The sequence below is a fragment of the Trichechus manatus genome, unplaced genomic scaffold (genome assembly GCF_000243295.1).
Source record: "Trichechus manatus latirostris isolate Lorelei unplaced genomic scaffold, TriManLat1.0 scaffold00049, whole genome shotgun sequence".
Taxonomy (NCBI): domain Eukaryota; kingdom Metazoa; phylum Chordata; class Mammalia; order Sirenia; family Trichechidae; genus Trichechus; species Trichechus manatus.
The window spans coordinates 15492949-15508062 of record NW_004443985.1 but is presented as its reverse complement, the minus strand read 5'-3'; the positions used below and the strand labels follow the sequence as shown (position 1 = coordinate 15508062).

The window sequence follows — 15114 nt, the reverse complement described above, 5'->3', positions numbered from 1 at the left end:
ACATTCCATATGCTTCTATCTTCCTCACGACCTTATAAGATAGGTACTCTTAATATCTTTATTGTAGGGAGTACAAAACTAAGCTCCAGAGAAGTTAAATCACTTGCCCAAAAATGACATGCAAAGTACATGCTTGAACACAGCCTGGGTCCAGGGAGTCAGACTCCAAATCTTATTTACTTAACTGCTTAGATGCTGTCAATGTAATCAAACTTTATTGTATTATTTAAATGTTTAAGATAAACAAATTATAAATAGTCTCCTCCTACCTGCCCTTCAAAAAAACCTTTGTTTTATCTGTTTTTGGTAGAGTAGCAATGAAAAACAAGATTTAAAGGATGCTCTGTATTAAAGCTTGAAGGGGGTATCTCTAACTTTGGTAGATAAATGGTGGAATTCAAATACCAGTTGATCTTGATTTGATTAAGCCCAATTTGATTAACCTGTTTAATTTTCCTTTGCCTTGATCATGTACATGCACACAGTTGCATACTCCTCACTCAGATACACTTGAGAGCTCTTCCTTATAATGAAAAGATCAAAGGTAAGATTTTATATCGGGCAAAGCAGCATAAAATGGAAAATGCCAGCAATCACAGAGGTTAATGGACTGGATTTGGGGCTTGTGTGCAAATCCCTTATGGCTCCCACTGTTCAAGTTCTAGCAGAAAACCTGTCATATTATATTTGGGTTTTGGATACTTAAAAACTTGAGTCTATTCCTTTGAACGATGTTGATATGTTATTATGAGATTCACTGAATCACACACGGAGCAGCCGTTGGAGATGCTGGCAGTGTTCCCTTGGTTATTCAGGGTGGCCAAATTCTGCCAAAGCATGAATGTCAGGGCAGGCCACAAGAGTGAAAAAGAACCTTCCCTGTGAACCACCCTCATCTTCCTCCATTGCCCTTTGCCCAATCCACCCTTCAAGGGTTACTTTTGCCTGGAGAGTGAAAGAAACTCAGAGATCCCTGGCAAGAAGAGGTATGTCACAGATGGGGAGGACTCGGGTAGAGTAGCTTACCTCCTTCTGGAGGAGGCAAAGTTTCCCTAGCAGTGTAAACACCAAAGCCCAAGACATCCAATGAGAATGTTGCCTGTTGCTATAAAGATAGGAGACGTTTACTGCATCTGAAACAGGGGAGACTCTTTCCTTACTCTTATGCTAATGTTGACCTCTATTCCAGGGGTGGGGGCATACCGAAGGGTCTAACAAGATGAAGGAGAGAGCACACCAAGACGCAACATTCATTACTCCAAAATGGTTACTCTGCGTGTTTTTTAATGCAATGAATTATGTTAAGTAATTTATACTTTGCTTATTTCCAACAAAGAGTTGAGGTGGCTACCTCTGCTATTCATAGCACCATGTTTTCTGTGGCCGACCTTTGATGACTTTTCTCCTTCATGGACCAAATTGCTTTTAAGATTCTGGCTTCCCCTAAGCTACAGTAAAATCCTATTTGACACAATGTGAGGAAGCACCTTATTTGAGTGTGTAAAGATGCTGGGTCCCTTAATTTTAAAAAGTCACAAAAATGAACGCCTTGAAGTGAACTTGAACAAAACACATTTGAAATAGTCAACTTATAAAAAGGAAAACCCTTTCAGAAGTGAACTGCCAAGAGAGATGTCCCAGGGAATGAATAAGGACATATTCCATTTCATTGATGATTTGTTAGTGAACAGAGACCTTGCTTTTATAAATCAACACCAGACATGCTTCTCTGCATTCTGGCAAGAACTGGATCCATTTCTTAGTGGTTTGAGAAAATACACTAATCAGTTTTATAAGAAGCTAAGTGTCATACTCAGTTCAGTATTTGGGCAGCTTTTATAAAAGCTTTGAGTCTTCAATTAAAAAAAAATTGCTTGTTATGGGACAGTATCAATATTCTTTCTATAAAAGATGCATCAAAAATGGCGAATTGCAACAAAGAAAACATCTCCAAAAGATTTTCACCGTCTTCAGGGCAAAAATAGTGAAGAAGATTCTCTCGATACACATTACAAGTATGGGACAGAAATATTTTGTAAATTACAAGATAAATTCATCTAAATATATAAAGCCTAATCTTTTCCACCTTTGGACACTCTTGAAATCTTCTGTCTTTTTCTAAGATGTTTTGTCATTATATTAAATGAGTCCACACAGCCACCCTAGAAAAGCTCCTTTCTGATTTTATAATGGAGGCCACTTACTTAGAAAGGATTCTGATCTGAGATAAAGGCACAGAGGCTGAGAAACCTAGCTTTTTGCTGTATGATTCCTTCTTTTAAAGAAAGCCATAGCTGAATCCAGCCCCAAACATCCTATATGATCTTGCTAGTAGGGAGAAGAGGCTAGTGGATTTCCTGATCATCAGGAAGACATACGTGACACAGAATCATCGGTTAATAGACTCGAGTCTCCCCTCGTTTAACTCAATCGCTAATAACGCAGTAAGTCCTCTGTAAGGCATACTCAGTCTAAACTAGATCACTTCTGGGAGTTGAGTATTAAATGGAATTTTCATTACACTGTCTCCCAGAATTCGAAATTTACCATCAGAAACTGATTTAAAAGAATCTTAATCCTGCTTAATCAGGTAGGTAAAGTCTTATGAATCGGGGCTAATTTAGAAAAACGGCCGCTATGAATTATGGGTCTTTGGAATGACAGACTATCTAATGTGGTTTTATTACTTTCAAATCAAGCCAATAAAAATGTGCTTTCAAGAGACAGTCTACTAGTTGCCTAATTAATTAATAAACCCAAAACCAAACCCACTGCCGTTGAGTTGATTCAATTAATAAAAAGCCAGCACTTATTTATAATTAGCCCCACTTAGCTCCTTAAAGGAGCCCTGGTGGTGCAGTGGTTAAGAGCTCGGCTGCTAACCAAAAGGTTGGCAGTTTGAATCCACCAGCTGCTCCTTGGAAACCCTATGAGGCAGTTCTACTCTGTCCTATAGGGTTGCTATGAGTGAACGGCAACGGATTTCAATGGGTTAGTTCCTTAAAAATTTTTTTTATGGACATAATGGCAAGCTTACCCCAGTCTTTGTTAAAGGATTATAAATTCCAGATCAAAGGGGTCTGGATGAATGAGAAGAGGTGGCATCCACATTTCAAACAACAATCTTGCAGATATAAGGCCTTGGGACCTTAGAAACTACCTCTTCCCAATGGATGTAAGATCTCCACATTTCTAGCAAGCTTCTGCGAAGTGCTCTATAATTTCATGCACAAAAAGTAGCGAATTTGCATGGAAAACCTTCCACTAGGGAACTGGAGCACATCTTGGTTTGAAACCAGGCTCACTTGTTAATTTTTGGGGTCTGGGACCCAAAGTAGAAAGAAAGAGTTTAGTTGGAGGAGGGGAATGGAAAACCTTCCACTAGGGAAGTGGAGCACATCTTGGTTTGAAACCAGGCTCACTTGTTAATTTTTGGGGTCTGGGACCCAAAGTAGAAAGAGTTTAGTTGGAAGAGGAGAAAGGTGAAGGGAGGAGGTGAGACGGGACAGGGAGGAGAGAAGACTGAATTGTTTTATACATTTTAATACAATTTTTGACTTAGGGTTTACATCTTGGGACAATTTACCTTTACATATAAAAGGTGAAAAAAAACATGTAACAAGAAAAAAAATTAAAAAATCCTTCCCTGACTTGAACTACATCCTCATTCATCAAACATTAGTGGAATGCTGGAGATAGCCCTGATTTAAGCTTTATTTACTTGTAAAACAGACTTTATTTTCTAGGCTGGTTGTTGGGCCAAAGGATATTTGCCGGAAAACTCATCTTAACTTTGCTGATGTAGATGGCAACTAAGGAAATTCAAGTTCACTTTTGGGACGTGAACTGACTGCTGCTGACTAGTGTGCTCTTTTCAAGGGCCTCCTGAAGATGGGTCTGCCGAACACGAAATTCGCTGATGGACAACCAGAATTTACTTACTGAGTGAAAGCTATGCAGAAAGTCAGTCTGGATAATTTCAGAACATAATTGAATCTAAGTAGCCTCAAAGATACTCCTAAATGGAACTCTTGAAAATGAGATTCACTTAAACAGCAGAAAAAAGCCTGTGGGAGAGCAAACTCTTTCTCCTCAAACATGGTAGATAAAGCATGAGGAGAAATGGTGATTTCCTGGGATGATAACATGTTATAAAATAGCTACATTTTTTTAACCCAAAGTAAGAGTTTTATTAATTTTTCCCCATTTTATTATTGTCCCCTCGATTAAAAAAAATTGCAGAGGTAAAGAAATCAGACCTGATCGTACTCTGGCAGTGAATTGGGGAAAAAAAAAAAAAAATCAGTTCAGTTCTTGAACATGTTAAAATGAGGAGCACAACCAGACACTTGGATGATCATGGCCATGAATGCGGGAATTGGGTCCTAATTTGAATGTAAGATTAATACTGCATTCTGGCCGGGCGCTGGGGAGGGATTGGAGCTGAGCTGAACTCCGTGCTCACTGGACCGCCGGCATTTACCTTGCAGCCTTCACATGTGATGCAGCGGTAGTGATACCCAGTAGCTTTGTCACCACACACTACACATAGCTCGTCCTTGTCTAAGTAACTGGGTATGTACCCTGTGAAGGAGGAAAAAAGAGGAATGTGAAAAAACAATGGCATGTTCAAGTCAAAGACACACAAGAGCTAAGGTCACTAAGCAGAGACAAAATTAGTTTGCCAAGAGGAAGTGTCATCTGAAAGACTTCATGAAACTGAACAGGAAGTATCTTAACACTTCTAGAGTTACCATCAGGCCCAGGATTTCAGAACGTCTTAGAAAAAGTGTGATCCCTCTTGCTGTGTAGGTGGGAAGGGAACAGGAAGGCTGGGGAGCCAGTGAATCATGGAGAGAGGCCAGGATTCGAGTCACCTGGAATGCTCTGAATTCCAGATAACACAATCTCCTCCACACGCCTTATTTTAGAACTTGTTCGTAGAAGACTTGATCCACTTTGGAATCAAGGCACCATTCAATAAATTCAGAGAGCTTTATAGCTGTAAATGTTGTGGGAGACCATCAAGTGCTTTTGAGGTGAAGAAACAGGCCCTCGGAGGTTTTACCTTCCTCAGGGTCACACTAGAAATTAATAAACCAGTCGCCATCGAGTCAACTCTGACTCACGGTGACCCTATGTGTATCAGAGTAGAACTGTGCTCCACAGGGTTTTCAATGGTTGATTTTTCAGAAGTAGATCATCAGAACTTTCTTCTGAGGCACCTCTGGGTGGACTCAAATTTCCAGTCTTTTGATTAGCAGCCAATAATGCTAATTGTTTGCATCACCCAGGGACTACAGAAGTTAATGGCAGAAACTATAAACAAGATCTCCTAACTTCTAGTCCTCCAGTATAAGTTATGCTTTTCTTTTTTTTTTAAATAAAAATAGATAGTTAACTTTAAGTAGAATTTATAAGGGCATCTAAAAAAATTAGATAAACTTGTGATATTATGAAATATAACCCAACAAGACTAGAGAATGTGAAATAATAGAGGTTCTGTTAGTAAAAAAAAAAAAAGAAAAACCTACCACGATAACTCTCCTTATTAGTTTATTAGTTTCAATTCCTTGACCTAGGAAGCTAAAGTTTACAAACAAAACTAGAATCAGCCCACTTCCCACTGGCTTTGCCTTTCTCCCTTCACTTGCAGATGGTGTCCACACAGAGAACCGATTCAAAAGGGCAAACTCAGCTTTACATGTGTCAACGGTTTACCACAGATACACATAGCTTTAGAAAGAACCAAAAGATCAAAACAAGGCATGATCTACTGGGATGTGGAGAAGGGAGAGGCTGAGACAACAAAATCATTCTTTTTGCAGATCACGGCATCCTTATGAAGTTTTTTGACTCAGTAAACTCTTACTGGTGTCAGTGAAGATCAGTCAGGTTGAAATGACAGGTAACTTACTGTGTGTTTTACCATGACATTGTCAAAGATCTTTGATTAAACCAAATCACGGAGGACTTAGTTTTCAGAAAAATAAAAAGCCATAGAGAAAACGGAAGAAAATGAATCCTATTCACAATTTCTTAGAAATTACTTTGCTGAGACTTTACTTTAGCAAAATGTTCCTTCTTGGGAAGAAGATACATGACTTCAAAGTGAGATTTGGTTAATGTACAGGATTATCTTTTTAAATATTGCTGCTTTTCTTAGTTTGCTTTTATGTCATGCAAACCATGATTTAGCTGTTGAGTTCACTTCAAGGGCTTCAAAACTCTCACCAGACATTTTTAAAAAGAAAATCCTGGGAGGGACTTGGGCAGAAGAAAAAAGGAACTGGAATTGTTTTTGTGTTCATTCATTCATTGAGCCATTCATGAATTCAATAAACATTTATTTTGCATCTGCTATGTGCCTAGCACTATGCTAGGTGCTGAGGATGTAAAAACAAATAAGACATGGTTTGTTCCTTTGAGAAGTGTACATATAAGTGACTGAGTTCTGTTTCTCCAACCCTGGTATTCCTTAATGAGAGAGAGGTGAAAATGAAGGGAAGAACCTGAAAAGATGCTCAACATCATTAGTCATTAGGGAAATGCAAATCAAAACACAATGAGAGACCATTTCACACTTACTAGGATGGCTATAATAAAAAAGACTGATAATAACAAGTGTTGGCAAGGATGTGGAGAAATTGGAAGGTGGAAATGTAAAATGCAGGTGGAAATGTAAAATGGTGGAGCCACTTTGGAAAACAGTTAGGAAGTTCCTCAAAGAGTTAAACAAAGAGTGCCACATGGCCTAACAATTCCACTCCTAAAGTATATATGCAAGAGAACTGAAAACATATTCCACACAAAAACTTGTACATGAATGTTCACAGAAGCATTATCCATAATAATGAAAAATATAAACAATGCAAATGTCTATCAACTGATAAAAGAATAAACTAAATGTGTTATATCCATGCCATACAACACAACAACACCCGTTGCCATTGAGTTGATTCTGTCTCTACAGGACAGAGTAGAACTGCCCCATAGAGTTTCCAAGGAGCGGCTGGTGGATTTGAGCTGCCAATCTTTTGGTTAGCAGCCTGAGCTCTTACCTACTGTGCCACCAGGGCTCTATATCCATGCAATGGAATATTATTCAACCATAAAAAGAAATGAAGTACTGATATGTGCTACAACATGGATGACCCTTGAGAACATTATGCTAAATGAAAAAAGCCGGACACAAAAGGCCACACATTGCATGAGTCCATTTATATGAAATGTCCAGAACAGGCCAATCCGTAGAGACAGAAAGTAGATTAGTGGTTGTCAGTGGCTGGGAGGCTAGGGGAATGGGGAGTGACTAAAGGGTATAGGATTTCTTTTTGGGGTGATGAAAATGTTCTGGAAATAGTAGTGATGGTTGCATAACCTTGAATATACTAAAAAAACCCATTGAATTGTATACTTCAAATGGGTTTTAAATATTTCGAGATATGTGCATTATATCTCAATAGAGCTATTGCTTAAAAAAAAAAAAAGAAGCAAAAGAAAAGAGGACAGTTCCATTCAACAAATACTTATATAGATCAGCTACGTGCCATGCAATGTGCCAATGATCTGAAGATGACTGAATTTTAATTTCCGGGACAGCTTTCAGTCTAGTGGGGAAAACAGACAACTAACAGCTAATTTGCATGTAATGTGGTAGGCACTAGGATAGAGCCGTGTCCAGGATTACCCATGGATCTCACCAGGGAAACTCTTTAAGAAGCCTTCCTGCTCTTCATACTCTCTCCAAGTCTGGGTTGGGTGCTCCCCTATTTCCTGTTTTTTCTTCATAACAGCCCTTTATTATCTGCTTTATAACTACCTGTGGACTTTTTCCTCCTTAGATTGTAACCTCAGGTTCACTATGGATTTGCAGAGTTCCAACTAGAGGGCAGTGATGGTATCATTCATGCAGAAATCCCAGTATCTAGCACCTGCTTTCTCGGAAGGATGGCATGGCTGCTATTGGCAAATTGCAAAGAACACGATAAAGAAGGAGGGTTATATCTGGCACCTACAGATGCGAAGGCTTGAAGGCTGGATGTATGCCTACGAAAGATAAAGATCTTGGCAAAGGTTTCTGAAAAAGGCGATAATGCAGATACAGGTGCCCAAACTTTGGGCCTCATGAAAACTCAATTAAAAAGTGTGGTCTTTGGTAAAGAAATCACGACTCCCCCAGTCTTGGGGTCACTAAGTCATTCAAAATCAAGCTCATCCAAGACCTAGTGATCTGGGAGATGCATGCTTACTGATCAAGTAGATTTGGTTTCACTTTCTTTGGCTCTACTCTGATCTCCAGATATAAACAATGTTGGACACAAGGCTAAGGAGAACTGAAGGGCAATACCATTACCCTACAAATATAAAAACAAATAATATTATATCCAGGCCAGGATGATTAAGACATCATCACCAAAAACAGAGATTTGAGGTTAGAATTTTACACAACTCGCTCAACTTTCTACTTTGGGCTATGTGAAGGAGTAATGTAGCAGCTTCTGAACCTGTCCACATTTACAAGGAGGAGAGAAAATCACTATCAGTCCAAAGCTTATTCCTATGAGATGGATGTCAGACATACCTCCCCTCTCCAACTTTTTTTTACCAATTCTGACACCGGCCGTCTTCCCCATGGCACTCTCTACTTCTCTGCTGTGTTCCATAATTCATTGCAGTGGCCACACAGAACTCACAGACCATGCTCATGATTATGTGGTTTATTAGGGAAGTAACAGGCTACAGCTAGGGATTAGGATCAATTGGAGGTAACAGCATACAACTCAGGATACAGTTTGTCAATCAGGACAGCACGCAACCAGGACAGCTCTCAGCTTCTTCTCAGCTGTTCCTGCAAGCAGGCAGCACCTCTTGCTATGCCCGCAGGCTGGGCCCTGCTCAGGCTTGGCCTCTGCTCTTGTCGTCCACTGTTGTCTTGTGTCACTGCTGTCTTCAGCATTACAACTCCCTCTCTCCTAGGTCTAGAAAGTTCTCAGCACAGGGACCCCAGGTCCAAAGGACGTGCTCTGCTCTAGGTTCTTCCTCTTGATGGTAGTAAGGCCCTCTCAACCACTGCGGGATTAGCCCTTATAAGCCTAGCAGGATCGCAAAACTAACCAGTCACCTAGTTTACATAGTAATTGAGTAATCTCTGCAAGGGTTTTAAGCACTTATCTGCATAGTAGACTGTACAATCCCTTTGCAAGTTTGTGGCCTAGGAAATCATCTTGGCAGAACTACAAACCAGGCCCAGAAAGGCCATATATAAAGACAAACGAACTGCACTGCAGAAGCACTATTCATTATACTCAGAACAGCCTTTGCTTGCTTACTGGGTTTCCACCTTACATGGTTAAATAAAAAACCATAACCTGTTGCCATCAAGTTGAACCTGACTCATAGTGACCCTAGAGGACAGAACAGAACTGCCCCATGGAGTTTCCAAGGAGCAACTTGTAGATTTTAACTGTTGAACTTTTGGCTAGTAGCCGAGTTCTTAGCCACTATGCCAACAGGGCTCCATGTAACCTTTAGGTCACGGACGTAAAATTTCATGATTGTATACCATAGTTACTCGGCAACTGATGGTGCTGTGGTTCTAAGTTAATAAGAAATGTCTACAGGAACTCATTAGACATTAACTCATTCCAAACACAGTTTTGGGGAGTCTATCTGCAAGAAAAAACAAAATAAAAATCCCAACTGGGCACTGTGTCCTGAGAACTAACTAGTTCTCAAGTGTGTATAATTGTTTGGACGGCGACAAAGTGAAAACGGTCTGAATGCTCTGGACTTAACCAGCCTTTACCGATGAACTTCAATGGTCAGTCTTTAGGAATCAAAACAATTTGTGTATCAGTTGCCTACAAAGTCCAGATTTTTTAAAATAAGTAAAAAAAAAAATTACACATGTAATGTAGTTCATTGTAGAAAAGATTTGAAGGCCTAGATTGGCAAAGTTTGCCTATAAACTCAAGGTTACCTATTTTAGATTTTTAAAAGGAGAATTCTAGGACGGAAAACCAAATTTACCTATAAACTCACCATCCAGAGATAATCTCTGCAGTGTTTTGGTGTCTGTTCATCTCAGACTAGTATGAGGGTGACTGGGTGTGCGGATGTGCCTGTGTGTGCATTTACGCACATACTTATGAGAATGCAAACTAACATTTAAGCAACAAAGTAACCCAATAATTAAAACAAGCACCTTCCTTGTAAAGGCAGATGGAATATTCACATTGATGTTGACAGGAAAGCTACATCTTGACCTCTTAGGCCTAGATTATGTATAGTTGATCAAACAGAGTAAAGACTATTGAGTTCTTGCTATCAAGTGTGAATGGCAGAGATAAGGGAGAAAGAGGTACAGGTCATTTTCCTCTAATCTCATGTGTGGGAACCACTGTGTTATAGTTGGACACTTATACGTTCGTGGGATAATGCTGAGCCAAAATGTGGGGCCAAGAAGTTTAGCCAGAGTTGGGAAGATGCAGATAATTCACTCTCACTTCACCGTATCTCACCCTACCTCACTACCACCTGCCTGCTTTATCTTTTGACTTTGGTGGTAGCTCACTGAAGTTTTCTCCTCCCTGAAACTCAACAATTTATGTTGATGGTTGGACTATTTGACCTTTAAGGTTATTGTAAATCCTGGAACCCATTGAAAATTCAATCAGTGAGCAGAAAGGTTCATTCGATGTTCTGACTGCTTTTGTTTCTCCTAAAGTGTCTTCTTGGTGGGTGTATGAAGAGGTGATTAAATATGTCTTTATTTAAATCATCAAACCATCTATAGAAACATCTACTTAAGTTGCTGGCAGTTGCTTACAAGATCATACCAGTACACCCCACCCATCTCTTTCTTGTCTTTAAAATATTAACTCTGAACCCTCTTATTTATCCACTACAGTCACCACAGGTAATGATACATCAATCATTATGCCTAAGTCCATTATTCATCTTTAAATAACTTCCATCAGGGAATGACATCCCACACATAATGAATAGGTAGGTGGGGATTCTCTTAAGGTTACTGAATATAGTTGACAACATCACACGCTAACCACTTCTCCTAGAGAACTTAACAATTTCTTGCTTCTTTATCTCACCTCCTCCATCTTTTCTCTTTTTCACACTCACCAGATGAGTCACAGGCTGGCCAATATGGCCAGCTAGGGTAAATGCACATGCAGTACTAGTTCTATCGCCAGCAGTGGGCACTGAATGGAACAAATAAGGTCGGTGTTGGATTTTGAGATGCTGGCCATCCAGTAATGGAAACAAAGCTGAGAAGCACAACCCCTTTACGTTAATCAGGGAACGGCATCTGCAAGTTGTCTCAGGCAACTGTTAAAGAAGCCTAGATAATCACCTTTAGAAAGCAATTATGACCCATGATGATAAATGATAGGCCAAGAATGATGTATTTCCCCAGCTCTCACTTGCTCAGATACATTAATTTTTAGACTAATCACTAATAGACTATGCTGTCACTTTATCAAGCATATTTTTATGAAAGCAAACTCCATCTGCTTGTTCAACAAAGTACTTAGAGATTTTTTTTTTACTTGACACTTGTCAACATCTGATTAATTGCTAAGTATTATCTTGTACATAAAATTGGCTGATGGTAAAATGTTATTAACATTCAGAGGTTTTTTGCTTTTCGGGGGGGGGTAACTGCTTTATTAAGATATAATTTACATGCACCTACTTAAAGTGTACAATTCAATGGTTCTTACCATATTCAGAGAATATAGAACCACCACCACTATCTATTTCCAGAACAATCTCATCACCCCAGAAGAAATACCATACCCTTTAGCAGTCAATCCCCATTCTCCTAGCCTAGCCCCTGCAACCCCTGAACTATGTACTTTATGTCTCTGTAGATTTGCTTCTTCTGGACATTTCATATACATGAAATCATTCAATATGTGGTCTTTTGTGACTGGCTTCTTTCATTTAGCATAATGCTTTTCAGGTTCATCCATGTTGTAGCTAACATTAAAAAAAAAAAAAAAAAATTCTTAGAGGGACCTGGCACATGGAAAGAGGAAGTTTTGTACATTTTCACTACAAATCACGCGATAGGCTATAAGCTTGGCTTCTTGGTATACACTGGATTCAAGGCTTCTCGGTGTACAGATAAAATCAGCAGTCTGGCTAGTTTAATTCTTTTGAGTGGGCTATAACAGTATCTCAGATCCTGGGAGGAAAAACATGGATCCTCTCATGACCTTGGCAGACGCACAGCCATTAGGGAATACAACATAAGGCAGATTAGTCTTGATGGTAGAGCTAAAGCAGAAGGTGCTGCCTAGGAAGGCAGATCTAGCAGAAGGGGAGAGGAGCTGAATTCAGAGACCTTTTTCAATCTGGCTTCTCTGTATAAGGCCACTTGCCTAGCAGAATCAGTTCCACCATCTTAAAGGAAGAGTTGTGATCAGTGGTAGTGGGCAATACTTTGGGGAATTATGAGAAGTGAAGAAGTTTCACGTTGCTGGTTCATCCTGTGGAGCTATCATCTCAGCTCCTGTGAGGAATCCAGAGTGGTTTGGGTCAGGATATAGGATGAGATTGTATCTTAACACCACAGAAGAAACTAAATCAGTAGCATACTTAGCCATTCGTCCAGTTTTATGATGAACCTCCTCAACTCATTCTGCAGCTCAGGACATTCTGATTTTAAGCTCCCCCCTCCCCTCGATAGGTATCTTTTTTCCTACGCCATTTCTTTATATACTTAGAAACCTTGAATAGTCTACTCTTAGGCTTTTCCCAGCATATTAATTTTAATTCATTTTACATGTAATTCTTGGTATTAGGTATCAAGCTTTTAATCATGTTAATTTTTAATGCTCTGATAAACACTATATTAATTAATCCATCCATCCATCCACCCATCCATCCATGCATCCATGCATCCATGCATCCATCCATCCATCCATCCATCCATCTATCCATCCATCCATGTATTTATATAATGAACATGTATGGGCCTACTGTATGTAAGACACTGGGCACAATTTGAAGCAGCATTACCTTTAAAGACATTCTTCTATTGTCATCTGAAAACCCTCTGGGGTGAGAAAAATAATCTGATTATAAAAATATACCCTCAAGCACGCAGGCAGGTCAGACTCAGTTTTTTTGTGAAAACCGTTCCAAATTTCCAGGAGCTTTATTCTTGCATTAAATTTAGTTGCATTTAAGTTTCATACATCATGATACATATTTGTATATTAAAAAATGAAAATGTATTATATTCTTCCTAGATTTTGCTGTTTTAAAGAAATGTGATGTCTTCGAATCAGTGTCCACTCTAATGTTTAAAAGTCGTAAGCTAATGGGTAAGCCATAAGGGCAACAAATTACAAAGATCTGCATCTGTGGGTCAAATGAAACCTCCAATATAGTTAATCTGAATCATATTTAATAGTCTTCTTTATCTACTTCAACTTAACCCTAAGTCATTCCACAAAGGATTTGAAATAACTATATATAATTGTATTGTGATGTACAGCTTTGGACATTGTAAGCAGCTTATATGAATTGTAACTGGTGCTAAATTTTTAAAAGCAAAATGACATTTTTGCATAGTCTCCTCCTGTTTTCTTAGTTTACCTTTAAATGTAAACCATATCATTGTTGAAAGGTTTTGCAGATCTCATACCAGTTTTTTCCTCTTCTTCCTCCTTTTTCTTCTTCTTCATTACCATCATCATCATTGTCACCTTTACCTTCATCTTCATCATTATTATAGATCATGTCCTATCTATCTCTCCTCTCTCTTATGCCTACAAATATCTTAACTTCCACTTTCTCTTGGCTGAGGTTGCCTCCACCATTCTTCCTCACAACCTGTATCTCCAAGCAGAGCTGCCCCCAGGGCTCCTGTTTCTCAGAATCTTTTCTAGAACAGTCACTGTCTTCCTGCCCTCCCTACCCTACCCTTGTGGAATCACTGAGCAGCTTTATTTTACTCTCTGTTTCTCTGGCTGGCTAGGCCTTTTGTGGTGGGGGACAGGAAACCGTGAAAGTTGCAAGGCCATGAACTCTAGAGCGTTGGGAGGCAGGGGAGGGGAGCGGAAGCAGAAGGAAGACCAGGTCAGAGGTATTAATCCAGGAAAGGGAAGAGGACATGATGACAAAGGGCTCTGGATTTCCACCACGTGGAAGTCTTTGGGCAGAAAGAAGGGCAAAGCAAGTTTTAGATGATTCCTTTTGATTCAAGAAACCTTAAAATTAAAACATATAAATTTTTAGGGCGAGGCCTGGGCATGAGGCCCTGCTGGTGCAGTGGGTAAGAGCTATGGTGAGCTATGGCTGCTAACCAAAAGGTCGGCAGTTCAAATCTATGGGGCGCTCCTTGGAAACTCTGTGGGGCAGTTCTGCTCTGTCCGATCCGATCGCTATGAGTAGGAATTGACTTGATGGCAATGTTCTGTTTTTTTTTAGGCTTGGGTATAATATAGTTTCACACAAAAAAGAAGTCCATAGCTAAACCCCCTTCTCCTTGTCCCTGTAGACTCAAATTCTGAGTAGCTGACATAATCGTTCAGTCCACAATTAGAGCTAAAAACCCTTAAGATGCAAATTGCGAGGAGAGGGAATAGATTGGTATAATGAGTTTCACTCAAAATTTTAATCAAAAGGGTACACACACTGGCAGTCTACAGTTTATGGTGTTTTAAAAAAATCCGAGCCAATTTTTCAAACCAGGAGATTTCACAGAAAATCTAGATTTCTTGCTTCATGTGAAAAATTTAAAAATCTGGCAATACTGAGACCAAATTGTCACAGGGTAACAACTGTCTGAATTGAGAAGGCCCCTCCCACCACTCCCCAAAGATACACTCTCTAGTTCTCTGCAGTCACACCATTCCCTATTGCGCTCCAAGTCTGAGGCTAAATGTTGGTTGCCATTTGTCCTTGCTCTTGCATTATTTTTTTTTATAAGAAATAGTCCACTTTATCTTTATAAAAAATGAGAAGGCAAAAGTAGTTCAAGAAAAATGAAAGACCCCGAGTATGGCCCCCTGACTCCCTTTTAGCTCAGTAATGAAGTCACTCCAGAGGTTCACCCTTCAGCCAGAGATTAGACCGGCC

The 15114-nt window shown here is 39.6% G+C and overlaps 1 protein-coding gene across 3 annotated transcripts in view; it reads right to left on the bottom strand.

Annotated features, from left to right (window-relative positions):
- THRB (thyroid hormone receptor beta) overlaps positions 1-15114 on the bottom strand; it is a 422642-nt gene that overhangs the window by 27481 nt on the left and 380047 nt on the right. For all 3 annotated transcript variants that reach the window (XM_004377378.2, XM_023732259.1, XM_023732258.1), the window contains one exon: positions 4484-4584. In XM_004377378.2, coding sequence (XP_004377435.1) covers positions 4484-4584 — 101 coding nt within the window. The remainder of the gene's footprint in view (positions 1-4483; positions 4585-15114) is intronic.